Source organism: Tursiops truncatus, chromosome X (genome assembly GCF_011762595.2).
Source record: "Tursiops truncatus isolate mTurTru1 chromosome X, mTurTru1.mat.Y, whole genome shotgun sequence".
NCBI classification, from domain to species: domain Eukaryota; kingdom Metazoa; phylum Chordata; class Mammalia; order Artiodactyla; family Delphinidae; genus Tursiops; species Tursiops truncatus.
In genome coordinates this window covers 38,702,797-38,729,215 of record NC_047055.1, presented here as the reverse complement: position 1 = coordinate 38,729,215, position 26,419 = coordinate 38,702,797, and the positions used below count along the sequence as shown (strand labels likewise).

Genomic DNA, 26,419 nt, shown 5'->3' with positions numbered 1-26,419 from the left:
GAAAATTATCTATATATGTATAACTGAATCTGCTGTACACCTGAAACTAACACAATATTGTAAATTAACTATACTTCATTTTTTTAAATGTAGGAAATAAAAGACTATTCCAAGGTTCTTAGCTTGAGCATGTTGGTAAACAGTGGTGCTCTGAACTATGAGAAGCTGGTAGAAGAAACAACTTTGGGCAGGGAGGATATTAGAAAAATAAATTTGGCTTTGGACATGTTGCCTTGAGGTAGCTATAAACGATATGTCATGGTTTGTGGTCAGACAAATCCAGGTTCAAATCCCAGCTCTGCCGTTTACTTAGTTATGTGATCTTAGGCAAGTTACTTAACTTCTCTGAGCCTCCTGTTCATCTGCAAATTAAGGTTGTAAAAAATGTACAAGCTTATTAATGAGGGTTAAATGACTATCCATATATACAGTCATAGATAGATATAGATAGATATTACCAGCACAGTACCAGCAGTGATATCCATGGCAGTTTGTAATTCTTGTCCTTCGTCCCTAAAAACAATGTACATTAACATAAACAATCGAATAGAGTGACATGCTCTGCTTTTTTAAGGCACTTTCAGAAAAATACTTTTATTTGTAAAAGCTTGAAATATAGTGCATGACCAAGCCAAAACTTTATATCGCAGGAGTAATTTAAAAGTGTTTTATTTACATAATCAGTGAAATGTTTTACTACAGCGGGAGCTCGCTAAATGCCCCCCGCTCTAAGCCAAAAGCGGGTCCGATTCTATAACAGGGAGCATGTGGGTGTATCTGAATGGAGTTGCGCAGTAACGAGGCATAGGAACCATCCAGTTCTGCACAGCCCTTGCTACAACTCTTAAAGTTTAAGGATATTGGAAAAGAATGTGGTTTGATGAGGAAGGAAATAAAAAGGGGAAGGAAAGGTATCAGTAAAAATAAAGAAGGAAGATACATTTGCCACATTTACTGATCTTTCACCAGCAAGATAAGAAATTATCTTCCTTAATACACATCCAAATTAGGATGGCTTTTCCCAAGGATACATTGCAGTTTGGGCTGTGGGAAGACTGCCTCTTCCCACCCTGTCCGGAAAGCTGCCTTCGGACAAACGACTGCGTTTGAGAGAATCCCAAATTGGCCTTTTTCTCACCTCCAAGAAAAATCCCTGCTCGTAGCGCACGCCTGCCTTCTTTGGGCTGGCCCACATTTTGCGAGGATTAAGACACAGACGCAACTCCAAGGCAGAATTCTTTGGCTCCACGACTCGGCATCCGGGTGTGCCCCACCCCATTTTTTAAAAAAAAGCCAGATCCTTGAGGCTTCATTCTCAAAATAGCTTGCCAAGAGCCCCTTGTTTTTTGTAGACTGCCTCCCAACTCCTTCCTTCCTATAAACGTGTTTTCGCTTTTAGTGCACTCTCTAATTCTGGTGGGCTTAGTTATCGCAGTAAATAAAAACGTCCCTCAAGTAATTTCTCATTATGATGTCTCACAAACCACTGACCTCATTCACCTTAGTGTTAAGCAGCTGCGTATCGTTGTCAAGGTACAAAGAGGTGCAGCTTGCCTTGAAAGGGATTTTTTTTTCCTTAGAGTTTAAGAAAGAAAAAAAATCGCTCATAAATTGTTTATATCCAGTAAAACAAAGTTGGATGACATTTTCTGTGGCTGATTACAACAGTTAAATAGAACAAATCTGGGAAGGGAGGAGCGCTGCGTAAAAAACACTGTGTGGCTTCTGGAGATTTTATATTCTTACTGTACGCGCGGAAAGAGCTTAATCTAAGGAAGATTCTCAATCAGACAAGGGATCGTATCAAACTCCACTTACTGTGTGACCTTGGATAAGTCACCGAACCCGACTGCGCATTTGTTTATTTATGTGCCAGTTGGGGAATGAGATATGCTTCGTGAGACTTCTGCCAGGATTATGTGAGACATTGTGTGAAATCTCTTTTGTACGTAAGAGCTCATTAAACGTTAGTTGCAGCTACTGCTCCTTCCCAGAATGGCCGTTCGTTACTCCCAAATTCCGGAAACTGTTTTCGACAGTTTAACACCCGGCTGTAAAAGGATGAGAAGAAACAACACTTCTATACCCAGGCTCACTTATTTGCTAGAAAACGCTTTAAACTTTCGATAGGCAAAATCCACTTAACTGGTGGCGGGACCCGCTTTGAAAGCACCCAAACCCAGTTCTCTTCCCAGTGGATTGTGGGAAGTGTAGTCCCGAGCTCCAGGTGCTTGAGTACAGAAAAGCGGGGAGTAAACTACAACTCCCAGAAGGGAAAGGAACGGGACTGTTTCCCAGTCGGGCGGTAGCGCTGTGGGAGGGAATTGGCAGTCTCGCTGCCTACGTGGGAGAGAAGGGAGGGTTGGGGGAAGTGTGGAAAAGCAGAACCAGAGCGGCTGCCGCCTGAGGCAGATTTGGTGGGAGAAGTAGAGGGGAGGAAACGGGTGGAGGGGTGAGGTGAGGAGGGCATCTGGGTCGCTGCTTCCGGGCGGCATAAAGTTCTTCGCGATGTGGCTGAAGCCCGAGGAAGTGCTCCTGAAAAATGCGCTGAAGCTGTGGCTGATGGAAAGGTCCAACGATTACTTCGTGCTGCAGCGGCGTCGGGGCTACCGGGAGGAAGGCGGCGGGGGGCTCACAGGTAAGCTTTGGCCATCCCCCTCACCCCCTCGCCTCTGGGCCGTGTTCGCTGGTACTTAAAAGGTGTTGAGGGACACAGTCGTCGCCGCCCGCCGCCCGATCCTAAACCCTGGGTGGGGGGGTACTGGGGTTCTTCTCCCGCCACCACCTTTCCTTCGCCCTCACTGAGTCCTGAGAACGCCTCCCTGGACCAGCAGTCGGTCTTTGGGTGGGACGGGGAAAGGGAGGAGGGGTTCCTTCTGAAGCCAAGGAAGAATCTGAGGTAAAGGAAGTGTTCTTTCTGAGGCAGAGTACCTGCCCTGTCGCTTTCCATGGGGGAGGGGGCTGGTAACGAGCGTTAGACGTGGGCAGGTCGCATTTAGTCTGGTGACCCGGGCCAGTTCGCAGTTGTGCACTTAACTTTTTTCACAAGCCTCCCGGCCCCTCCCCTGCCCCCCATCGGTAACCGCCACGCTGGGGGTGGGAGGTGTAATTGTGTGGGAGGAGGGATGATGAGGAAAAAGGGAGGAGCTCCAATCCTGTCTCGAGGAATCGGCATCAAATGAGAGGTTAGGGAGTCAGGGGGAGGGTCCGAGTGCGGGGGAGGGTGAGGGGTAGGTCTCAGAATTGCTGAACCCTCCGGTTTATCATCTTTCACTTTGTCTCCAACTTTTCAATCCTTGGGATCCCCTCTCAAAGCAACCTTCGTAATTCATTTCTCTCTGGAGGGAAGAGAGAAATGCCCTTTCTTTCAAAACCAAGGTTGTAAGCAAACCAGTTAAACAAACGGAAGTTTCTCTTCCCGCCTAATCTATCCTGCCTTCACTTCTTTGATTTACAAATCAAGAACTCTGTCTGGGTCTAGTGTTTAAAACCTCCAAGAAATTTTGGTCTGAGACCCGTCGTCTTGGGCAGGGGCATGCAAACTTTTGGTCATTGGGAGACCAGAGCTCTTTATCGTGACAACTTCTAGTTTGGTATTGTGGCCTTGAAGTGATGAACCAGGCTTAATTCAGCAGCGAGATGGAACGGGAAGAGTGAAGAGTCCCAAAACCTTCATGTTAGTCCCATCCTAATCTCCTGTTGAATTACATTCGACAAATTCTTTCATTTATTCAATCTGAAGCGCCTACTATGTGCCACATGGAATGCTAGGGTACAAAGATAATTAACATTCAATTCCCTGCCTTCGAAGTGCTCTTAATCTGGCAGAGGGTCGGGTTTGGGGGAAGTAACCAGCAAACCAGGCAAATTATAATTATAACCCGTTAACTACTAAACCAGGCAAATTGTAATTAGAACCAAATAACTGAAGGATTGGGTAAAGATTCATGGAGGAGGTGACATTGCTTTTTCTCTTCTGGTAAATGGTGTCTACCTCAGAGCTGAGAGGATAAAATGAAAGTTAACAGGAGCCAAATTAATGTGTTTTGTTAAGATGGTGATGAACATGTGCTGTTATTTCCTTTTTTTCCCAAGACCCCAGCAGTGTGGAGAGAATTTTGAGGTTCTATGGGACATTTAAAAAAAAATTTTGCATGACCTATTCATCCTATCCAGCGTCTGAAAAAGCTCTCTTGAAAATACGGCAACAAAAATTGCCTGATTAAACTTCACATTTTGTCGTTTTCTCATTCTCAAAAATTACCAGTGTTATTTTGCAGAGGAGTCTTTCCATTTATTAGATGTATATGTTTACCAGATTAAAACTTGAGAATCAATGGTCATAATTACCCAGTGACAATTCACCCACTTGAGTCCGTTGAGAACAGATCGGAATATATTTAAAACAGATTTTCCAGCCCAGTGTTACAGCCCAATATTTTGGTTCTCCATAATCTTACTTTACCAGAATTTTTCTGGTACTCCTGGCCTCATCTACCAAAGAAGTGTATTTCACTTTGTTACAACTACTGTGTTCCTGAAAATTAATAAGTAAATCAGCTTTTTGAGAATCAAATCACTGTTTTGTAGTAGTAAATGTTTTTTTACTTGTTGCAAATTTTCTTTATATAATCACTCCTTGCTTTCTGTGTTTGGTTTTTCATTTGACATAGTTTTTTTTTTTTTTTTTGCCACGCGGCTTGTGGGATCTTAGTTCCCCGACCAGGGGTTGAACCTGGGCCCTCGGCAGTGAGAGCTCGGGAGTTGTAACCACTGGACCTCGAGGGGATTCCTTTGACATGCTTTCTTAGAGCATGGATCAGTTGCACCAGTTTCTTATCTCTATCCTACCCACTCCCATTTACTCTAGCCCCATCTCTTTAGAATAAGAGAGTGTTTATCTGAAGAAATAAACCAAGATTTCTTTTTATAAAAAAGAAATTTATTTATTTTTGGCTGCGTTGGGTCTTCGTTGCTGCGCGTGGGCTTTCTCTAGTTGCGGCGAGCGGGGGGCTACTCTTCCTTGTGGTGCGTGGACTTCTCATTGCAGTGGCTTCTCTTGTTGCGGAGCACCAGCTCTAGGTGCGCGGGCTTCGGTAGTTGTAGCAGGCGGGCTCAGTAGTCATTGCTCGCAGGCTCCAGAGCACAGGCTCAGTAGTTGTGGCGCACGGGCTTTGTTGCTCCGTGGCATGTGGGATCTTCCCGGACCAGGGCTCGAACCCGTGTCTCCTGCATTGGCAGGCGGACTCTTAACCACTGCGCCACCAGGGAAGCCCTAAACTAAGGTTTCTGCCACACATGTATGTTGAGAACAGCCACAGCCCCATTTTTGTGGTCAGTTCGTATCTCTGCATGTTTGCTTTATCTGTTGTATTGTCAAGATGCTTGAAATTACCACATGAGAGCTACCACTATATTTCGTGTAAATTAAACAAAATAGATCAGAATGGAGCAAAGAGGTGTTTTTAAGGTTCGTTTGGTTCTTTGTAGTCTAGAGCAAAAGTGTGCTGATTTTCATGGCTGCTCGATTACTGTATTCTTACTTAAAATCGTGAAGCCAAAAGCTTTGATGTGCTTTACCACAAATCCACATTTGGATTAGCTCTCACAGGAGTTTGACTGTGTGCCAGCATAAGCTTGCCTTTGTCCATTTTGTTTGCTAAAATCCAATGTTACGTGCTCCCCCTTTAAGATATTCGTTTATATATTTTTTAATGAAGAAAAGATAATGACCATCTAGAAATGTTAATAGTTGTACTTTCTTTAAGATTTCATTTCTTGGCCATGTGATAATTGGCAATAAGCACCAGCAATGTAATGACTTTAGCTGTGGATTTGGTGAAGTTAGTTGACTCTTTTTTTTTCTTTCATTCTAATAATGGAATTGGAGCAACAGAGAACGCTAGGATGGTTTTAGCAAGAGACTAATTTGGAAGTTAGAGTTCTTAAATCCTTTTCTAAATTTCTGAAACACTTCTAGTGGATATCTGGTAGATTACTTACCATTTGCCTAACTGTATCTTACTTAATTGTCCTGGTTCACAGCAGGGTGGAATATCTTGTGAAAATTTTTGTTATACATAAGATTATTTTTCAGATAAAGTGATCTGTACTTTATTACTTCTCATTTAGAGAAGTAATTCACCCTTCTGTAACTGTATTTTTGCAGTTACCTTGCATTATTCCTTGTTCCTCCTGTCTGATAAGTGCGATGACTTTTCTCTGGCACCTAAATTTAGCACCTGGCTTTATGTAATTAAAAATAATTTATGCATATTTGGCTTATTAAGCACAAATGAACAATTTGCTCTGCTTGGCAGATGGAAGCTACTACATGAGTGAAATTATGGGGCTACATTCTATTAAGTATTCTAGTGTATGGGACTTAGGAAGGTCTGCCAATTAGGAAGCTTTAATTTAGATAGTTTGTTGAGAGTATTTTGCTCTTGAATCTTCCATATCTGAACAGTGTAAGCAGGTTCTTGTGTGTTGGATTGACAGCCTACCTCAGTAGGCCTCTTTTTTTGTGATGTAGAACAAGACTAAGAAATAAAACATGAAAATGGAGGATGTTTCCTTATCTCTTCTTTCATCTTGGCATCATTACTTTGAAATTAAACCATCTGTAAAAACTAGAACATGGTAATGTTTGAAATGAGCTTTCCATTTCAAAATGTTTTATGATATTTATATAAACTTAATAAATCACTATGTGAGTTATCATAATTAAACACATACATAAAAAACAATAAGGTAGCCTTTTTAAAAAGTTGTTAATGACCATCCCTCAAAAATACAAGGCTTTTCTCTCCTTTTTCCCTACCCCGAGCTCAAGGAACAAACTCTGAAAATGTTCTCAGTTTTCTTTGGCAAAATATCCCTGCATTCCATGCTCACAAAGGAACCATCTGGTAAAATTTTGGCCTCCCAGGTACCTCATTACTGGGACCAGGGTGCACAAATGGTGGCCTTGACATTTCATTTTACATAAGGAAAGATCAACCCTCCCCCCCCACACATACACTGTAAATTAGTAAATATAATTTGGCTTATTAAAGAGAAAATCCCATAGGGCAACCCCTAGGGAGGTAAATCACACTGTATGCTCCGCTCCTTTTTTCCCTCCCTGGAACCTGGATCCCTGTGAAATCAAGCAAACAATTGCCTTTAAAGATTTCCTAGAATGATAAAGGACAGCTTTGTAGGAGGTTTTGAGATATGAAGGATGGTCAGTGTCACCAATTTTTCTAGGTAGTAATGGAAGGATTATTATTTTTTTTTGGTAGGGATACATCTATATTATTATCTGTCTAAAACATTAATTATGCTTACAACTGAATTTTTTAACATCTTTGTTGGAGTATAATTGCTTTACAATGTTGTATTAGTTTCCGCTGTACAACAAAGTGAATCAGTTATACGTATACATATATCCCCATATCCCCTCCCTCTTGCGTCTCCCTCCCACCCTCCCTATCCCACCCCTCTGGTGGTCACAAAGCACCGAGTTGATCTCCCTGTGCTATGTGGCTGCTTCCCACTAGCTATCTATTTTACATTTGGTAGTGTATATATGTCCATGCCACTCTCTCACTTCGTCCCAGCTCACCCTTCCCCCTCCCGTGTCCTCAAGTCCATTCTCTAGTAGGTCTGCGTCTTTATTCCTGTCCTGCCCCTAGGTTCTTCATGACCATTTTTTTTTTAGATTCCATATATATGTGTTAGCATATGATATTTGTTTTTCTCTTTCTGACTTATTTCACTCTGTATGACAGACTCTAGGTCCATCCACCTCACTACAAACAACTCAATTTCGTTTCTTTTTATGGCTGAGTAATATTCCATTGTATATATGTGCCACAACTTCTTTATCTATTCATCTGTCAATGGGCATTTAGGTTGCTTCCATGTCCTGGCTATTGTAAATAGAGCTGCAATGACCATTTTGGTACATGACTCTTTTTGAATGATAGTTTTCTCAGGGTATATGCCCAGTAGTGGGATTGCTGGGTCATATGGTAGTTCTATTTTAGTCTTTTAAGGAACCTCCATACTGTTCTCCATAGTGGCAGTACCAATTTACATTCCCACCAACAGTGTAAGAGGGTTCCCTTTTCTCCACACCCTCTCCAGCATTTATTGTTTGTAGATTTTTTATGATGGCCATTCTGACTGGTGTGAGGTGATACCTCATTGTAGTTTTGATTTGCATTTCTCTAATGATTAGTGATGTTGAGCATCCTTTCATGTGTTTGTTGGCAATCTGTATATCTTCTTCGGAGAAATGTCTATTTAGGTCTTCTGCCCATTTTTGGATTGGGTTGTTTGTTTTTTTGATATTGAGCTGCATGAGCTGCTTGTATATTTTGGAGATTAATCCTTTGTCAGTTGCTTCGTTTGGAAATATTTTCTCCCATTCTGAGGGTTGTCTTTTGGTCTTGTTTATGGTTTCCTTTTGCTGTGCAAAAGCTTTTAAGTCTCATTAGGTCCCATTTGTTTATTTTTATTTCCGTTTCTCTAGGAGGTGGGTCAAAAAGGATCTTGCTGTGATTTATGTCATAGAGTGTTCTGCCTATGTTTTTCTCTAAGAGTTTTATAGTGTCTGGCCTTACATTTAGGTCTTTAATCCATTTTGAGTTTATTTTTGTGTATGGTGTTAGGGAGTGTTCTAATTTCATTCTTTTACATGTAGCTGTCCAGTTTTCCCAGCACCACTTATTGAAGAGGCTGTCTTTTCTCCATTGTATATTTTTGCCTTCTTTATCAAAGGTAAGGTGACCATATGTGTGTGGGTTTATCTCTGGGCTTCCTATCCTGTTCCATTGGAAGGATTGTTGACTGCATACCTGTAAGCTTTGGGCCTTTCTTCAGATACCTGGTAATACACTGCTCTCTCTCCCTTTCCCTTCCCCTGCTTGCTGCTGGGGTCTTTCCTCCCTTAAGCATAGGCTGGAAAACACCACTCCAGTTTACCTTAGGGTCCTGAATCCTCAATCCTCAAGAGTTACGTTAAAGTAATAATGATGTAGATTGTATGCAATTAGGTTGGTTTCTTTTCTTTCTTTTCTTTTCTTTTTGTTAAGATATTGGAGATTTATAATGTAAGTAGGAAATTAATATTTGCTGTCAAGTAGATGTCGTTCTAATGAAGAGAATCAAGACTTAAAAGTGTTGACACTGACCATCCTTCATTTTTCAAAACCTACAGAGTTGTTCTTTATTATATCATTCAAAGAGATCTTTAAAGGTAATTTTTTACTTGATTTCACCTGTATCAAAATGTCCCAGGGAGGGAACTGAGCACAGTGTGATTTGCCCTCCCCAGGGGTTACCCTATGAGATTTTTTAAAATAAGTCAACTACAAGCTAAAATCCACAAATGCTTGAATACACCACCTAGTCCAGTGATTCCACTTACCCCATTCACCCTGCTTCCTTTATCTTCCCTGTTTCTTTAATATTTTTATATGTCTATTCAGTTGTAATTGTTTTATAAAGGCTTTGTTTTGTCATTTGTAAAATGGGAACAAAACTTATTTTCCCTATCTCATGGCATTGTTATGTGAGTCAAATGAGTTTTGAAACCTTCGAGCAACTATATAAACATTTGAAGTTCATTTATCTATTAATGAAGGTACGAGATGTTAAGTGCCATTTTCTTTACCCGAAGACCAAATGAGGATCTATATTTGTACCATTTTCCCTAGTAATTACTTTTCCCATGTTGTATATAGAAATTGATTTGGAGTAGTAACATTGAGTATATACAATATGCAGTGATATCACTACAAAATCAAAACACTGATAGTTAATCACTCAAGAATTTTGATATGATAATGACTATGCATCTATGATTTTTTTGGTGGTTTTTTGGCCGCATGGCTTCTGGGATCTTAGTTCCCCAACCAGGGATTGAACCCGGGCCCTCGGCGGTGAGAGCGCAGAGTAATAACCACTGGACCACTAGGGAATTCCTGCATCTATGTTTTTTTTTTTTTTCCTGCATCTATGGTTTTTAATCAAAATAATATACAGCAATTAGAATAAAATAGCAGGACAGAATTTCTTTTTGAGCTACAATTTCCCCAAACCCAGAAGTTCTCAAACAGTGCTTCTGTAGATACAAGTATAAGCATCACTTGTCTTAGTAGTATTGAAGAGTATGTATAACTTTAGTTATCTTAGTTACAGTTTTCAAAACATAATACTTGAAGAAGAAATAATGATTCAGCTGGTGAGAGCCCGTGTTTCTGGTGGACAGTTGTGGAAGGAGTATAGATGTAAAGTAAGCTAAAAATTAATAAAATAAAGGGCACTATAAAGTTCACCATGTTGCTGTACAGCTATGACATGGATTTTATATTACCTTGATGTTAGAAAATCTGCCCAGTTTTTCACCTTTTGCTGCTGCCATATGAGCACAACAGGTAAGAGTAAATCCTAAATGTGATGTTACAAGATACATTCATTCAACAGATAATTACCTAGTGTCTTCTAAAAATCAAGCACTGTTTTAGGTGCTAGAGATAACAGCAGTGAGCAGAGCAAAATCCCCATTCTCATGGGGCTAACATTTTAGTTGAGGGAGGCAAATAAACAAATAATATATGGCTGGTGGCAGTAAAGGATATGAAGAAAAATAAAGTAAGGTATAGTAATAGAGAGGGGAGGGGATTGGTATTTTAGATAAATTTGGTGTAGGAACACTTCTTTAAGTAACCTATGCGCAGCGACCAGAGGGACTAGAGTATATGAGCCAAGCAGGTTTTTGGGAGCAGAGTGAATATACATAATTCTGTCTGGGAATTTCACTGTGAAGGGAAGCAGAGAAATGGGTAGTAGCTGACTACTGTCCTGGGTGTTGGGTATACAGTGATGAATAAAGCAGAAATAGTTTCTACCCCCACAGACTTTATAATCTGGTGGGACAGACAACTAATAAACAAGTAAGCAAGCAAAAAACGTAATTATTGAGGTAGTCAGTAATAACATCAGCCTGGTTTGAGTGGCTTATAAATAGTCATGCATGAGGAGTATTTGAAACTCCCAAAGCAATTTTCCAGGACCAGATCTGGTGTAAAGTACGCTTATCTAATGGCCTGTTAAATGATACAAAGATTTCCTAAAAGCAGTGATTAATAACAATAGGTGGTATTCTGGTGGCAGAATCCCAGTGTGACATCTGTGGAGCAACTTGCCAAAAGCCAGTTTGGATTGTTTTTTAAAATTAAATCAGCCATCTCTCAGCACCAACAATATCTGGGCTGTGGTTTGGTAGAGAGAACTGGGGAGGACATTCTAAGTGGGAGGAATAATATGGTAGTGAAAAAGCAAAAGATGGCAGTTGTTGGGGACACAGCAAGTACTCCAGATCCATTTATTTGTGGTTGAAAATATGAGACTCAAGATATAGTGCCCTTAGCAACCAGAAAGGTTGTTGAAGAGCAATGTCCTCATCTATAGAAGAGGAAAACCCGGAAAACCAGAGAGAGAATATCAAAGGGACCTGAGAATTAAACCTTTGTTGTTTTTTGTCTCCACTACCATTTCAATTACCGCCTAGATGGTCTTGTTTTTTCCTCTCTCACTCCAGTATAAAAAAGTGAAGTTTTAATCATTAGTTCTCCTCTTGTTTTAAAGTAACCAAAATCATGGGGCCAGCTTTAGTTCTTCTAAATAATGATTTTAAAGCACTGTACCATGTATGAGTTTTCATTTGCTGCCACACTTACTTTTTGCTTTGCACCTGGGAATTCAGATGTTGTATTTTTAAAAATTTTCTGAGGGCTACTCATTTTGTACAGTGATGCATAAGTCTTGAAGTGTATTAAGGTGCTGTAAATAAAGACGGTAACAATTCTCATATTTCTCTATGTTTTAATCTTTAGAAGTATAGCTGGATTCGATTAATAATTCATGTATGCTTTTTTATCCCCATGACACTGTAATCTGCCATTTATGTCGTCAGTTACTTACCTTTAAAAAATTCTAAATCCTTTAATGAAACAAAAATTTCAGTTAGGGAAGGAAAGGAGAGCTTAGGTATATCTAGTTTTCAAGTAAATGTCTTTAAAAAATGAAGGGAGAGGGAAAACAGGACAAAAGAGTTATTTTTATTAACAGTTTTCCAAAGCTCTTAGTGTAAAGTTGGCAGCTTTCAAAATGTCATCTGTGGCTCTTGGATAGTTGTAAAATAAGCATTCACAGTCTTGTTTTAAGGACTTAGAACTGGCAGCAAAAGCAGTAGAAACAGGAAAACCTACAACCTCTACTGAGAACACTACTTTCTCCTATTTGAATGTATTTCCTACTAAGAGTGCTGTCATTTTACTAATTAGTTTGTTCATCAACTTTTAATGAACTTGAGATTATAAAAAATTCAGTAAAGGTGTACTTGTTTGACTTTGTAAATACGGCAACTTAAGGCAAGATACAGAATCCACTATAAAGTTCCAGTAATCATTTCTATGGCCCCAAATTATAATCTAACATTTTACTTAGAATGGAAATTAAATCTTGTTTGTATTAGGAAGTTCATTTTAATGACTTCTGTAGCTAGAGCAGTGTTGCCTTACACAGTGTCCTCAATCTACTTTACAAGCAGAAAGAGCCACTTGTCAAATGAAAGTGTACTAAACTAGCACATTGATAATGAGTACCATTTTCAAGCTTTGGCTCTTTTATAGTGGACCTTCCTCCAACACTCAGCTCTTGGTCCTACTTGTTCATCATTATCATTAACCTAATATAAAAAAGAAATGTTTATCAAATTTGCAGGTGTCTGAAAATGGAAAGGGACAGTTAATACCATAGATCAGTTTTCTCAACACTGGCCGTAGATTCAACTGAGAACCTTTTAAACAAACTAAATGACACTGGAATATTTATGGGTAAAATGATATGATATCTGGGATTTACTTTAAAATACTCTAGGACGGATTAATGATAGAAGATTGGCAAAATGTTGATAATTATTGAAGTTATGTGATGGGCACATAGAAGTTTTAGTTTATTATTCTATTTTTGAAAATTTTTATAATACAAAGTTAAGGAAAAAAACAGAATACCCGGGCCCTGTCCCAGATGAATTAAATTAGGATCTCCAGGCTTTAGTAATTTTAAAAGTCGAGCTTGAGGAGTTTTTAAAAGTCCTCCAAATGATTCAAATTTGCAGTTAGGGTTGAGAATCACTATCATAGAAGGTAAAATCAAGATTCAGATAGAACTGGACAAGTTAGAATGCTCAGTTAAAATCAGTGAGCTAAAATTTATCATAGGTAAATGTAAACTGCATTTAGGTTTTTTTAAAAATCAGCTGTACAGGACAGAGAATACCTAGGTTGGTGCTTATGTTTGTGAAGAAGATCACAGTGTATTAGTTGATCACAAGCTTAGTATGATAATAATATGACATAAGGACTGAAAAAGCTGGTATGATCTTTGACGGCATTAATAGAACCATGTAGCCCACAATATAAGAAGCCTGCATTTGTTCAGATCTTACCTGGTATTCAGGTTTGAGTGACACATTTCATAAGAGACTTTGACAAATAGGTATGTTAAGAGAATGATAGAAGAAATAATAAGAGTCCCAGACAATCTCATGCAACAAACTGGTGAAAGAACTAGGTATATTTTAAGGTAGGCGAGGAGAAGAATAAGCAAGGGGAGACAAGGTAACTATAATAATACTTGAAGACCCATCATATTGAAGAGAGCATATGTTTTGTATTACCCCAAAGTTGCAAGGAAGTATTGAATAGCATTTTATTTATCCTAAGAAAGACCTTCCTTTTTCTTTTTTTTTAAGTGTATAAAGAAATACCTTCATTTTTCTATCTTAAGGGTTAAAAAATGTTCATTGTAAAAATTTCAGAAAATAATGTGTACGTGTGAAAAAGAAAATAATGATCACTCATCATCCTGCTGCCTGGAGATAACCACTGTAACCAGGATTGGCTACCTAATGTGTGTGGCCCAGTGCAAAATGAAAATGCAGGGCTCTTTGTTCAAAAATTTAGAATTTTAAGATGGGTGACAGTAGCGTATTAAAGCAAGCACAGGGCCCTTCTGAGCATGAGGCCTTAATGGACAGGCCACAAGCTCATAAAGCCAGCCCTGATTATAACATCTGGATATATACAGTTCACCCTTGAGCAACATGGGGTTTGAACTGTGCAGGTCCACTTATATGTGGGGTTTTTTTCTCCAATAAATACAACAGTACTACATGATATGCGGTTGGTTGAACCCGAGGATGTAGAACCGCAGATAAGGAGGGCCGACTATGAAGTTATATGCAGATTTTTGACTGTGTGGCAGTTACCTCCCCTAACCCCTGTGTTGTTCAAGGGTCAACCATAAAATATTTTAGAAATAACTTTCTAATTAGTAGAAATTCCCACCAATGCAATAGGCTGCCTTGGGAGAACTCTGGAGTTTACAGGAAAAAGCCAGGCTTTCTATCAGGGATACCATAGAACAGACGAATGTATGGGTAGTTGGACTACATGGCATGCTAGGGTGTTTTTCATCTCTAACATCAGTGATGCTCTATCTCTATCCATCCAAATAACTGGTTCATGAACAATAATCATTACCTGTAAATTGCCTATTTTTTAAAATCACAGAACCTTGCTTTTTTTGTTATCTTGCTGTGTCATTTAATAAAGTATTTCACATCACTTATGGTGATGAGTTTCCTTAAGAAGTTTGTTGCTACTTATATGTCAGGATGCTACCAAAACCACATAGACCTTTAATAGGGTCTAGAACATTGATACCATACTCAGTTATAGACATTTAAAGAATGATTTGAATTTCTTGATATTTTTAAATCTCTTGTTCTGTCATGCAGCTGAGAGACCGTATCTATTCTGTTCCCAATTTAATATTGCTATAGAACTTCCCATATGTAGGCTGATTCATGACCTTGGATACTCAGGCTGTCAGATGATAAACCTCTGTGTGTATGGAAAGGCAACCCAAAGTTGTCTGCTTGTTTTCTTGTACTTTTAGAACCCAGACACTGGCACATATTAATTCCTAAATGACTTGCAGGGGCTTGATGATGATTATAGCTTAATGCGCTGGAAGACTTCCCCAAGTGACTAGAAATGTATTCTAGCACTAGCTTCCAAATTATTTGTTGCATGGTTTTACACTAACTGCCTGATTTAAAGCACTTACAAAAACCGAACAATTTCCTTTCTACGTAGTGTAAAGCACTTATAATCTTGCAAACATTTCTGTTGCAAAAAAATGACCTTTCCTGCCAGTGGTTTTGACCACTTTGTCTGTCCCCAGTCTCAAACTTTCTATCAAAGAGCTAATTGTTATTGTTACTCAGGAATGATTATCTGTGGCCTCTCCTTTCCTTTCTACCTCCTCACACATCCACACTCCCACTGTTAACTTTCAGCTGAGCCAAACTTTTCTTTACCTCTTTGTTCTTTTTCCCATTCTTCTAATACTGCTTTTTCTAGGATATATAAAGAAGAAAATAGAATTTGAGCTACTTTTATTTAAAATGTGGTAAACATGAAATAAATGATTTTCCTCGCAAATTTGAAAAAAAATTTTTGAAAGCTTTTTTAGATCTTAAATTCTTGGAAGCCAAATCCAGCAGCTTTAACAGTGCTGTGTTTAATGAATGCTTTTATTTGAACTCCTTTATTTTGACAGTTTTGTCAAGGTATTGCATGTTTATTTATATAAACAGACATTCATACACTTGATTTCATTTTTTCAACCTGAAGATAGTTACCTCTTTTGGTTGTTTTTTACTACCACTCTTTTATCTATTTTAGTATTTTTACTTTCCCATCTTCAAACTGAGAACATCCTCCTTTTTTCCATTTCCCGAATAATTTCAATTACATTGCTCTGAAGAAGCCAGCTGCATATGTTTAGCTCCCACGTTTATTTCTTTTTTTTTTAAAGACTTAAAAAAAATATTTATTTATTTATTTATTGGCTGTGTTGGGTCCTAGTTTCTGTGCGAGGGCTTTCTCTAGTTGTGGCGAGCGGGGGCCACTCTTCATCGCGGTGTGCAGGCCTCTCACTATCGCGGCCTCTCTTGTTGCGGAGCACAGGCTCCAGACGCGCAGACTCAGTAGTTGTGGCTCACGGGCCTAGTTGCTCCGCGGCATGTGGGATCTTCCCAGACCAGGGCTTGAACCCATGTCCCCTGCATTGGCAGGCAGATTTTCAACCACTGCGCCATCAGGGAAGCCCCCACGTTTATTTCTTTATCTTTCACCAACTTCCACTTTTCTTACCTTATCCTTGATCTCTTAGCCAGATCTCCAATTTCTTACACTTTTTCACTCTGAAAGTGATAGATTTTGCCTTTTATCTTCAAGCCCTTCAGTAATTCCCTCATTATTAGTTGATATATAATCACTTCCTCTGTCTCTTCTCTTCATTCCCATTCTCTCTTCCCTGGTACTGTCTCTTTCATAATATTTGTTTGGATGTTCATATTTCTTTTTCTTAGTCTTCAATTCATATTATAGCTTTTTCATATCAGATAATTTCTTTTTTTATGCAAACTTTACTTATTTATTATGTTTGCCTGCGTCATCTTAGTTGCGGCATGCGGGCTCTTCCTTGCGGTGCACGGGCGTCTCTCTAGTTGTGGCGTGCAGGCTCCAGAGTGCGTGGGCTCTAGTTTGTGGCAGGCAGGCTCTCAGTAGTTGTGGCACGTGGGCTTAGTTGCCCCACAGTATGTGGGATCTTACAGCGACCAGGGATCGAACCAGCGTCCTCTGAATTGCAAGACGGATTCTTAACCACTGGACCACCAGGGAAGTCCAGATAATTTCTTCTTTCTATAAGCTGCACGTGTTGTGATTGCCAAAATCTTTCTTGATACTTGGCCCCCACTATCAAAACCCTCTGTAAGATTGCTAATTAATGTTATGCTGCATTTGTGACCCCTATTTTTACTTTTTACCAGTTCCTACATCTACTTTCCCACCCTTTTTTTTTCAGCTGAGCCAAATTTCTCTTTATTTCTTTGCTCTATCTCCTACTCTTCTAATTTACCTTCTTCTATGCTTATAATAACTTCCTACCTCACATCTGCCAACCTACCTATCTTCTCATTCAAAGCTTGCTTGAAGTCTTAACTCCTTTTAAGTGGGTAAAGATAGGAAAATAGCCAAAGGCCTGTTTTATAGTTGATTTATTTTTTTCTAAGTCTATATGCTAAATAAAAGAGGAATGCCTCATAAAGTAAAACAAACACTCAACCAATCAAAGCTTCCAGAAAAGGAAGGTAAATTTATGTACTTCAGCCATCTCACTGATACAGTTAAGTCAACAAATTTTGCTCCTGTTGTGTCCAGCAATATGTTGAAAGTTAGGGATACAAACCCAGAGGTAGAAGACATGGTTATTGTCCCCAGAGAACTAATAATCTAGATAAGGAGGTAAGATAAATACACATGAAGCACTTAGAAAGTAGTTGTAATAACTAGCCTAATAATCAGAATTCTAGGTTGTGTCATATAGACTTTAAGTGCCATAAGTAATCAGACAAAAGGGAAGGCATAATTGCTTGGGGTTGCCAGTGAGGATTTCATAGGGGAATTGGGTCTTGAAGAAAATGTAGAATTTGGATTAGCCAGACTGGGCTACAAGACTTGCGTTAGCATTTCTAGGTTAAAAAGAGACTTGCTTAGCAAAGACTTTAAGGGAGAAATTAGTTGCTTAAGAAAACAGCAAACTTTATTCTAGGGAGGAGTAGGAAATATCAGATAATTAAATTGAAAAAGCTAAATGATCAAAGCCTTGAATTCCAAATTGAGAAATTAAATGTTAAAAAGAAATACTCCTTACCTAAGCATTTTAATTAATCAAGGTTTTTTATCTTGTTTAAATATCCATTGTTTTCTTATAATAGTATTAGCTAACACTGAGTCTTTTGCTATGTGCTAAGCATTGTGCTAAGTGTTTTATGTGTAATAATAACTCATTTCATCTTTACAACAACCTTTTGTGGTGGGCTCCATTTTTACCCCCTTATTTTACAAATGAGGATGAAGAAAACGTAAATACAACTGGCTCAAGCTGACACAAGTAAGTACCAGAGCCAGGATTCAAACCTAGGTAATCTCTGGTACCAGAATCTACATTCTTTTGTTTTGTTTTGTTTTTTGCGGTACACGGGCCTCTCACTGTTGTGGCCTCTCCCGTTGCGGAGCACAGGCTCCGGACGCGCAGGCCCAGTGGCCGTGGCTCACGGGCCCAGCCACTCCGCGGCATGTGAGATCCTTCCGGACCGGGGCACGAACCCGTGTCCCCTGCATTGGCAGGCAGACTCTCAACCACTGCGCCACCAGGGAGGCCCCAGAATCTACATTCTTATCTGCTCTATACACAACCTTGTAAAGGAGGTAAATAAGTGCTGCAAATATATCATGAGGTTTAGACAACTGAACCTGACTTATTCTTTTATTGAAAGATAATATTTTCAAGAACTACTGACATTGGAGCAGCGTAATCTTTTCATTCTGAGTATATTTTTTCTTTAAGAAAAATCTCTATAAGGAAGCTTTGGGCTAGAAATTAAAAGAAAAAAACATTGGTTGTTAGTCATATGAAGCGATATTGATTTTATCTCTTGTAAAATCCTTGTTTCAACAGTCTCTTTATTACAATAGGGCTTCTGGTTGGGACTCTGGATTCAGTCTTAGACTCCACTGCTAAAGTAGCTCCATTTCGCATCCTACATCAGACACCAGATTCTCAAGTTTACCTGTCAATTGCTTGTGGTGAGTATGATTTTTAAAACATGGAATTCAAACAAATAAGGATCTTAAGAAATTGAATATTTAAATTTACTTATACTTCCCAGTTGTTTTTTTTTAATTGATTTTTATTGGAGTATAGTTGATTTACAAATAGAGTCACAGATGTAGAAAACAAACGTATGGTTACCAAGGGGGAAACGGGGGGAGGGTGAGGGATAAATTGGGAGATTGGGATTGACATATATACACTACTATATATAAAATAGATAACTAATAAGAACCTGCTGTATAGCACAGGGAACTCTACTCAATACTCTGTAATGACTTATATGGGAATAGAATCTCTCCAGTTGTTTTGATTTAGAAACGAGTTAAATGTGCAGCTCTATTTGAGAGACTAGAAAGATATCTATTTATTTAAGAAGGATTATAAATTATTTTTTAAAAATCCATTAACGTGAGGGACCTAAAGCATGTGTTCCAGCAGTGCTGATTCAGAGTAAATTTTGCTTAGTGCTACTGCTGTATGACTCCTTTCTTCAACTTATTGGGTTGGCCAAAAAGTTCATTTGGGTTTTCCATACCATCTTATGGAAAAACTCAAATGAACTTTTTGGCTAACCCAATACCTCTCCTGCTTAACCCAACTGCTAGGAAGATGAGAACCTCCCCCATGAAGTATTTTGTTTCATCTCTAATAACTCAGATGAGGAGAATCAAGTTCAAAACTTAAAGGTTGATCCCTAAGAAAATTTAAGCCTAAAAATCTGAACCTTTTTTAGTTACACACCGACTTTCTCGCAAAAGGCACCATATCCTTGAAATATGAAGGGATATCTTACACATAATGCTACATATTCATCTATGCTGGGGTGGTTCAGATGCTTCCACATATATATTTTGTAGTAGAAAAGGAATTAGGATGGTTCTTCCTAACAAAGAAACTCAAAATTAAAAAAAATACAGTGACAGTTTACTTCTTTTATGATGCCATTACAGTGTTGGTCTAAATTAGAATCCGAGATTTGTGGCTTTTTTAATGTTGAAAGGCTGCCTTTTTCTCATTCTTTCTCCCTTCTCCCCCCTCTTCTTTTAAGTATACATACTTTTTTTAAAAACTAAAAGCCTGTCAATTTCTGGACAGTTCATATGTGTAAACATACAGCATACAATTAATTTTTTAAAATGTGTGGCTTGTTTTGTGCATCTCCCTCTAAACTTCCTTTAGTGTTTCTGGTGAGTGTTTTCTCCTGGCTCTTTTAAATTGAATGCTGTTTAAACTAAATGCAGAAGATATTACACCTGCTGACGTCATGAGATGTCTATAACCTCAACTCTAAATCTCGCTGGTAGAAATTATTTAGAAAAAATTATCGTTTTTACTTAAAAAAATGGATGATAATACAACTTATTCCCCCAAATTAACCTGATACAGAAATATAGTAGTTACCTACTAATGAAGCTTCTTTATACCTAAAGGACCAAAATAAAGGCCTTAAAATTTCCCCATGGCTTTTATTTGTTGTTCATTAAAGAAAGATATTACACATGGTATGATGACTTGAGAAACATGAATACAATTCTAACTGAACTGTAGGAAATAGGCGATTTTGCAGTGTCAAATTTTTTAATGTATCACTCTTCCATATATTATAAAACGTACTTAGAAGTCAGGATATTTCTTTTGAATGAGATTTGTATAATCTGCAGTGCTAGAGAGATCTTAAAGGTATGTGGGTTATAGGGGGAAATTGACAGATATTGAAATGTTCTTCAAGCCAAAGCAACCCAGAGCTAAGTGTAGTATTTAGTCTGACCCTCAATAAACCACCTAACACTGATGCAGGAGGTCACAAGGATTTAACCTTGCTACAGGATTTCTAACCTCTTTCATAAAATTTCTTTAAGTTGAATAGACCTTTTAATGAAGGAGTTGACTCTGAGCAAAGGCTTCATACTTTCTGAGATAGAGTTGCCACAGTTGAAATCCACATTTACACAGTGTGCATAGGATTGTCATGTGCATGCTGTTTTCAGTCACACAGATAGGCACAGTACTGACTGTATTATTTGAAGGCCAAAGATTAAATTATGTTTATTTATATTTTGGTACTCTATATATTCTCTTAAAAGAACTGGTTACCGTAGGCACCAGTTACTGGCACCTTGTTTTCAGAATTTTATATCTTTTCTCATGAGTTGTATTTACTTTTCTCCACTTTCCTTAAATATTTTATCCTTTCTACTTATAGTGTTCCTACCCACATATAGTGATGAGATAGAGAATAAATGTAGTACCCCTATTCTTTTATGATGATCATTTTTGAAAATGAGCAAATATAATTTTATTTCTTTTAAAACTAAGCTTATAAATATCAAGAGCAGTTTTTTGTGTGTGGAGTTTTCTTTGAGTCTTTCATTCTCTTTTATTATGAATCAGGAGCCAACAGAGAAGAAATAACCAAACATTGGGAATGGTTAGAACAAAATATCATGAAGACCTTGTCTGTGTTTGATTCTAATGAAGATATTACTAATTTTGTACAAGGAAAGATAAGAGTAAGTGGCATGGATATATTTTGTAGATGGAATACTAAAGTCTTTGACCCTCTTATTTGAGGATCGAAGCTGCATGGCAGGTCATTGTTTTACTGCCATCTTTCAGGATTGGCAGAAGCACATATATGAATATCAGAATCAGAACTAAAGACATTGTAAAGTTAGCAGTCTTTGGTGCCCTTGTGAGTGCTATTAGGGATATTTTCATTTCACAATCTTTTGCGTTTGCAGTTTGAATGAACCCTTCACTCAATCAAAATAATATTTAGCACCTCTATTTGTGGTAGCTCCTTGTGAGGCATTAGAAAAAGCCTAATTACAAAATTAAACAAAATCTGCTCACCTCTGTCCTAAGAGATGTGTGTGCACATGCATGTGTGTGTGTGTGTGTGTGTGTGTACACAGTTTTATTCAATGAATTGTTTAAATATGTGAGAGATATTTTTGTTGGTAGGTAATTACTAATTTTCAGAAAATATTTTGTCTCCTTTAGGGATTAATTGCTGAAGAGGGAAAACAGTCTTTTGCAAAAGAAGATGACCCTGAGAAATTTCGAGAAGCCCTTTTGAAATTTGAAAAATGTTTTGGTTTACCAGAGCAGGAAAAGTTAGTGACCTATTACTCGTGCAGTTATTGGAAAGGACGGGTTCCTTGTCAGGGTTGGCTATATCTTAGCACCAACTTTCTGAGCTTCTATTCTTTTTTGTTGGGATCAGAAAGTAAGTGGTTTCTGTTGCTTACTATGACTTTGAACTTGCAGACTGACCTATCAACTCTGTGGTGGTGTTAGGTTGCATATAAAGTAATAGGATAGATATTAAGGGTAATTAAACTGTACATTAAAAAGTTCACTTTATCTAGGGAAAGAATACTTTTAAGACTGGTTGTTTAACATTAAGAACCATTAGAATTGTGTATAGAATGCCTTGCATATTGTGGGAGACAAATGAATATTAAATGATGATGGTGATCTAGCATGTGACTCCTTTCTTTCACTTGTTCTAAACTACCTACTTTCTTTAATCTATGTTTTAATACTTGTTTTAAACATACAATATACGTATAGTAATCATAGTACCTAATGGCTCACAGTTACAGAGAAGAATCAAACAGTACTGTTCATAGCAGATGTATAGCTTTTACACCAATGGGTATATAATTGTGTAAATTGAAATATCAAATTTAATATCAGGTTTAAATATCAAATCAGAAAAAATTAAAAATTATTTAAAATTGTATCTGTTCCTAGGATCAACAATTATTGTATGTTCATTGTTATGCTTCAAAATTTTAACTAATATCTTGAACTCTAAAATATTTTAGTTGTTCATAGCATTTTTCAAGTGGTTAACTATTGTTTTGAAAGACCTGATTGATAAATATGAATCAACATTGAGAAATTTAATCATATCTGTTTATAATTCTTATTTGCAGTAAAACTCATTATCTCCTGGGATGCGGTCTCAAAACTTGAAAAGACTTCAAATGTCATACTGACAGAGAGTATTCATGTGTGTTCCCAAGGAGAGAATCACTACTTTTCAATGTTTTTGCATATTAACAAAACATACCTTCTTATGGAACAGCTGGCAAACTATGCTATAAAAAGAATTTTTGATAAGGAAACATTTGATAATGACCCAATCCTTGATGATCCTCTACAAATTACTAAAAGGTATTCAAAGCTTAATTAATATTTACTTTTTAAGTATTGTTTGACCAAAGAATGGTAGCATTGAATAGCATTAAAAGTTAACTGTTCTTAAAAAAAATTAATTGTTCTATGTTATATGATAGTTTTTCTTTGGAGTAATCATAGATGTGTGGGGTTTTTTAGTTTATTCATGTGCATTTCACAAATAGTATCCTCTCCATTCCATTATGGTTTATCACAGGATATTGAATATAGTTCCCTGTGCTATACAGTAGGACCTTGTTGTTTATCCATCCTATATATAGTAGTTGGCATCTGCTAATCCCAAACTCCCAATATTTCCCTCTCCCACCATCCCCCCCGCCGCCAACAGCTTCATTTTTTATTAAAAGGGTAAGTTAGTAGAATCAATGGAACATGCGCTTCAGAATGAGAGTAGAGAAACCCTGGGACAAGTCATAATCTCTCAGGACCTCAGTTTTCTCAGCAGTCATTTGTACCTCAGAGAGCACTTGTGAGGAATGAGCAATATAACGTTTGAAAGCACTTTGTAAAATATAAAGCACTAGGTAAATGTTAATCATTATTAATGCCTGCATCAGAAGTATCTGTCTGGTAGCTGTTTGCCACTATATTTGGTTTGCTGAAACTGACCAGAGCCATTTCATCCTGCTCAACACTCAGAACAGTTGACTGAAGTGAGCTGAGCATGCCAAAGGGGAGGGAGGGCGGAGAGGATCCAGAAATAGCTAGTGAGAACCACTTCTGGCAAGGAGGATGAGGGTATAGACTGCATGGGAAAGTGTAAGTGAGACAAACCTAAGCTGCAGTCCTATGGATAGACCAGACCAAGTGACCTGGATGGTTGTGTGATTGCTACATAGCCCTAACTTGGGTACAGTTGTTCCTCTTGCCTATTCTTAAACCATTCTTAAAAGCTATATACATAAGGGTTCCTTTGTGAGCCTTTCTGCTTTTCTGGAAATAGATCAGTGAGGTGAATTTTTTTTTTTTTTTTTTGCTATACGCGGGCCTCTCACTGTTGTGGCCTCTCCCGTTGCGGAGCACAGGCTCCGGACGCGCAGCCTCAGGGGCCACGGCTCACGGGCCCAGCCGCTCCGCAGCATGTAGGATCTTCCCGGACTGGGGCACGAATCCGTGTCCCCTGCATCGGCAGGCGGACTCTAAACCACTGCGTCACCGGGGAAGCCCGAGGTGAATTTTTTTACACCTTATTACCAAAATTAGGTCCCAGTGTGTATGATTTATACATAGAACTCTATAAGGATTAAAAATACAGTTTATGTTATGTTAATAGTGAGGCATTTGTTTTTGTAGGTTTTTTTTTTTTTTTTTGCGGTACGCGGGCCTCTCAACGCTGTGGCCTTTCCCGTTGCGGAGCACAGGCTCCGGACGCGCAGGCCCAGCGGCCATGGCTCACGGGCCCAGCCCCTCCGCGGCATGTGGGATCCTCCCGGACCGGGTCACAAATCCGTGTCCCCTGCATCGGCAGGCGGACTCTCAACCACTGCGCCACCAGGGAAGCCCTGTAGGTTGTTTTGATTGGCCACCATAAACAAACATTTTTAGCCATTTTATTTCCCTTAAAATATTCTAAAAGGCCAGCTATCAATGAGTTATTCATTACCAAGTCTGTATTTAAATGAGGTATAGGAAATTCATTTTTGTCTATGTGCAGTTTTAAAAGAGCCTATTGAAAATTGTATATATCTAAATCCTTTTTTCTAGTAAGTTAAAAAGAACAATAGCTTATTTAGACTTAGTCTCCAAATGACTTTTTTATAAACTGGAGTATCTTTATTGCTTTGGCTTATTGTTTTTACAAATATGTATTACAATAGCTAAATTCAGTGTATATCCTTCCAGGCCTTTTAATGCATGAATTAAAACTATTTGCCAAAAGCATGGAGGGGACCTAAACATCACATATTATTCTACAATCTGCTTTTTCTCCCCCTTAAAATAATGTATCATGGACATCTTTTCATTCATGTAAAAAGTCCTTATCCTTTTAAGTAATAGTGAAATAGCCCACCAAATTACAATTTAAGTGAGGTAAAAATTAATGTGGTTCTCTGTTCATATTTATCAGAATTATTTTTGAAAGACATGGTGAACTGCCACATATTCAAATAGTATATGCTGGAAGGATAAATTTAGTTTTTAACTTTGTTGGCTTTGAGTTAGAACTTGCATAATTTACTCACTACCGCAGATGGCATTGCTGCTTAGCACAAGTGTTTATTGCCTCTAGAAAAATTGTACTATTTTAAGCAATTGTTTTTTATGATATACTTATGTATCAGTTAACAAATCATCTGTATTTATTGACACCCATTCTGTGCCCAGTACTGTGCAAGAAGTGTTGTTTTATCTTGCCTCTACTTTTGAATTTTTTAAATATTCATTTACATTTTTGCTTCACTTAATTTTATTTATTTATTTATTTATTTATTTTTTTGCGGTACGCGGGCCTCTCACTGTTGTGGCCTCTCCCGTTGCGGAGCACAGGCTCCGGACGCGCAGGCTCAGCGGCCATGGCTCACGGGCCCAGCTGCTCCGCGGCATGTGGGATCCTCCCAGACCAGGGCACGAACCCGTGTCCCCTGCATCGGCAGGCGGACTCTCAACCACTGCGCCACCAGGGAAGCCCCTTTAATATTATTTTTATGTACTAGTCTTCCCATCTAAATTTTGATGCCATAAATTTTCATTATTTTATTTTGTTTGAACTGGGTAACTCTTTTGACTTTCTGATAACCAGATGTAAAAATTATTGTCTGCCAAGATTGATTTTAGCCATACTCACATGTTATGAATATATAATAATATAGTAATCTTCCAGAAAATCACCCTTTAATAGATGGTTTGAAGACCTACATCACCTCTAACTGTTGTGCATTGTAATCTACTAATAATAATACAAAATTGGAAAAGAGAACAAACAAAATAAATTGGTTAGGAATCAGTGTTTCTTCCATTTCATAATTTGTTGAAGAACATAGCATGTAGTGCTTAATCATTCTGCTTTACAGTGCATTTATATTAATCAATATGGACATGTGTATCCTTTAGAAGTCATCATTTGAGCACCCCCTTTTTTTCTTTCCTATAGAGGTCTGGAAAATCGAGCCCACAGTGAGCAGTTTAATGCTTTTTTTAGGCTGCCCAAAGAAGAGACTTTGAAAGAAGTACATGAATGTTTCTTATGGGTACCATTCAGCCACTTCAACACTCATGGAAAAATGTGCATCTCAGAAAACTATATCTGCTTTGCTAGCCAGGATGGCAATCTATGTAGTGTAATCATTCCATTACGAGAGGTAAAATAAATTTAGTTACATATCAGTTTTTAGTTCAAAAATGTTACCATTCACAGAGTAAAATACCCTTTAATTCTGTAAATTATTAAAAACTCAATATGCAA

General features: G+C 38.2%; 1 protein-coding gene across 4 annotated transcripts in view; it reads left to right on the top strand.

The window, feature by feature from the left end:
- Nucleotides 1-2,384: 2,384 nt before the first annotated feature.
- The window catches only part of TBC1D8B (TBC1 domain family member 8B), an 83,109-nt gene continuing 59,074 nt past the window's right edge, over nucleotides 2,385-26,419 (top strand). For 2 of the 4 annotated variants that reach the window (XM_019949561.3, XM_019949560.3), the window contains exons 1-6: nucleotides 2,386-2,638; nucleotides 18,669-18,779; nucleotides 21,199-21,317; nucleotides 21,811-22,036; nucleotides 22,752-22,992; nucleotides 26,108-26,315. In XM_019949561.3, the coding sequence (XP_019805120.1) occupies nucleotides 2,509-2,638; nucleotides 18,669-18,779; nucleotides 21,199-21,317; nucleotides 21,811-22,036; nucleotides 22,752-22,992; nucleotides 26,108-26,315 (1,035 nt within the window). In that variant the 5' untranslated portion in view covers nucleotides 2,386-2,508. Of the gene's footprint in view, nucleotides 2,639-18,668; nucleotides 18,780-21,198; nucleotides 21,318-21,810; nucleotides 22,037-22,751; nucleotides 22,993-26,107; nucleotides 26,316-26,419 lie in introns of all 4 variants that reach the window. The other 2 variants (XM_033849413.2, XM_073799343.1) reach the window with 2 other exon arrangements.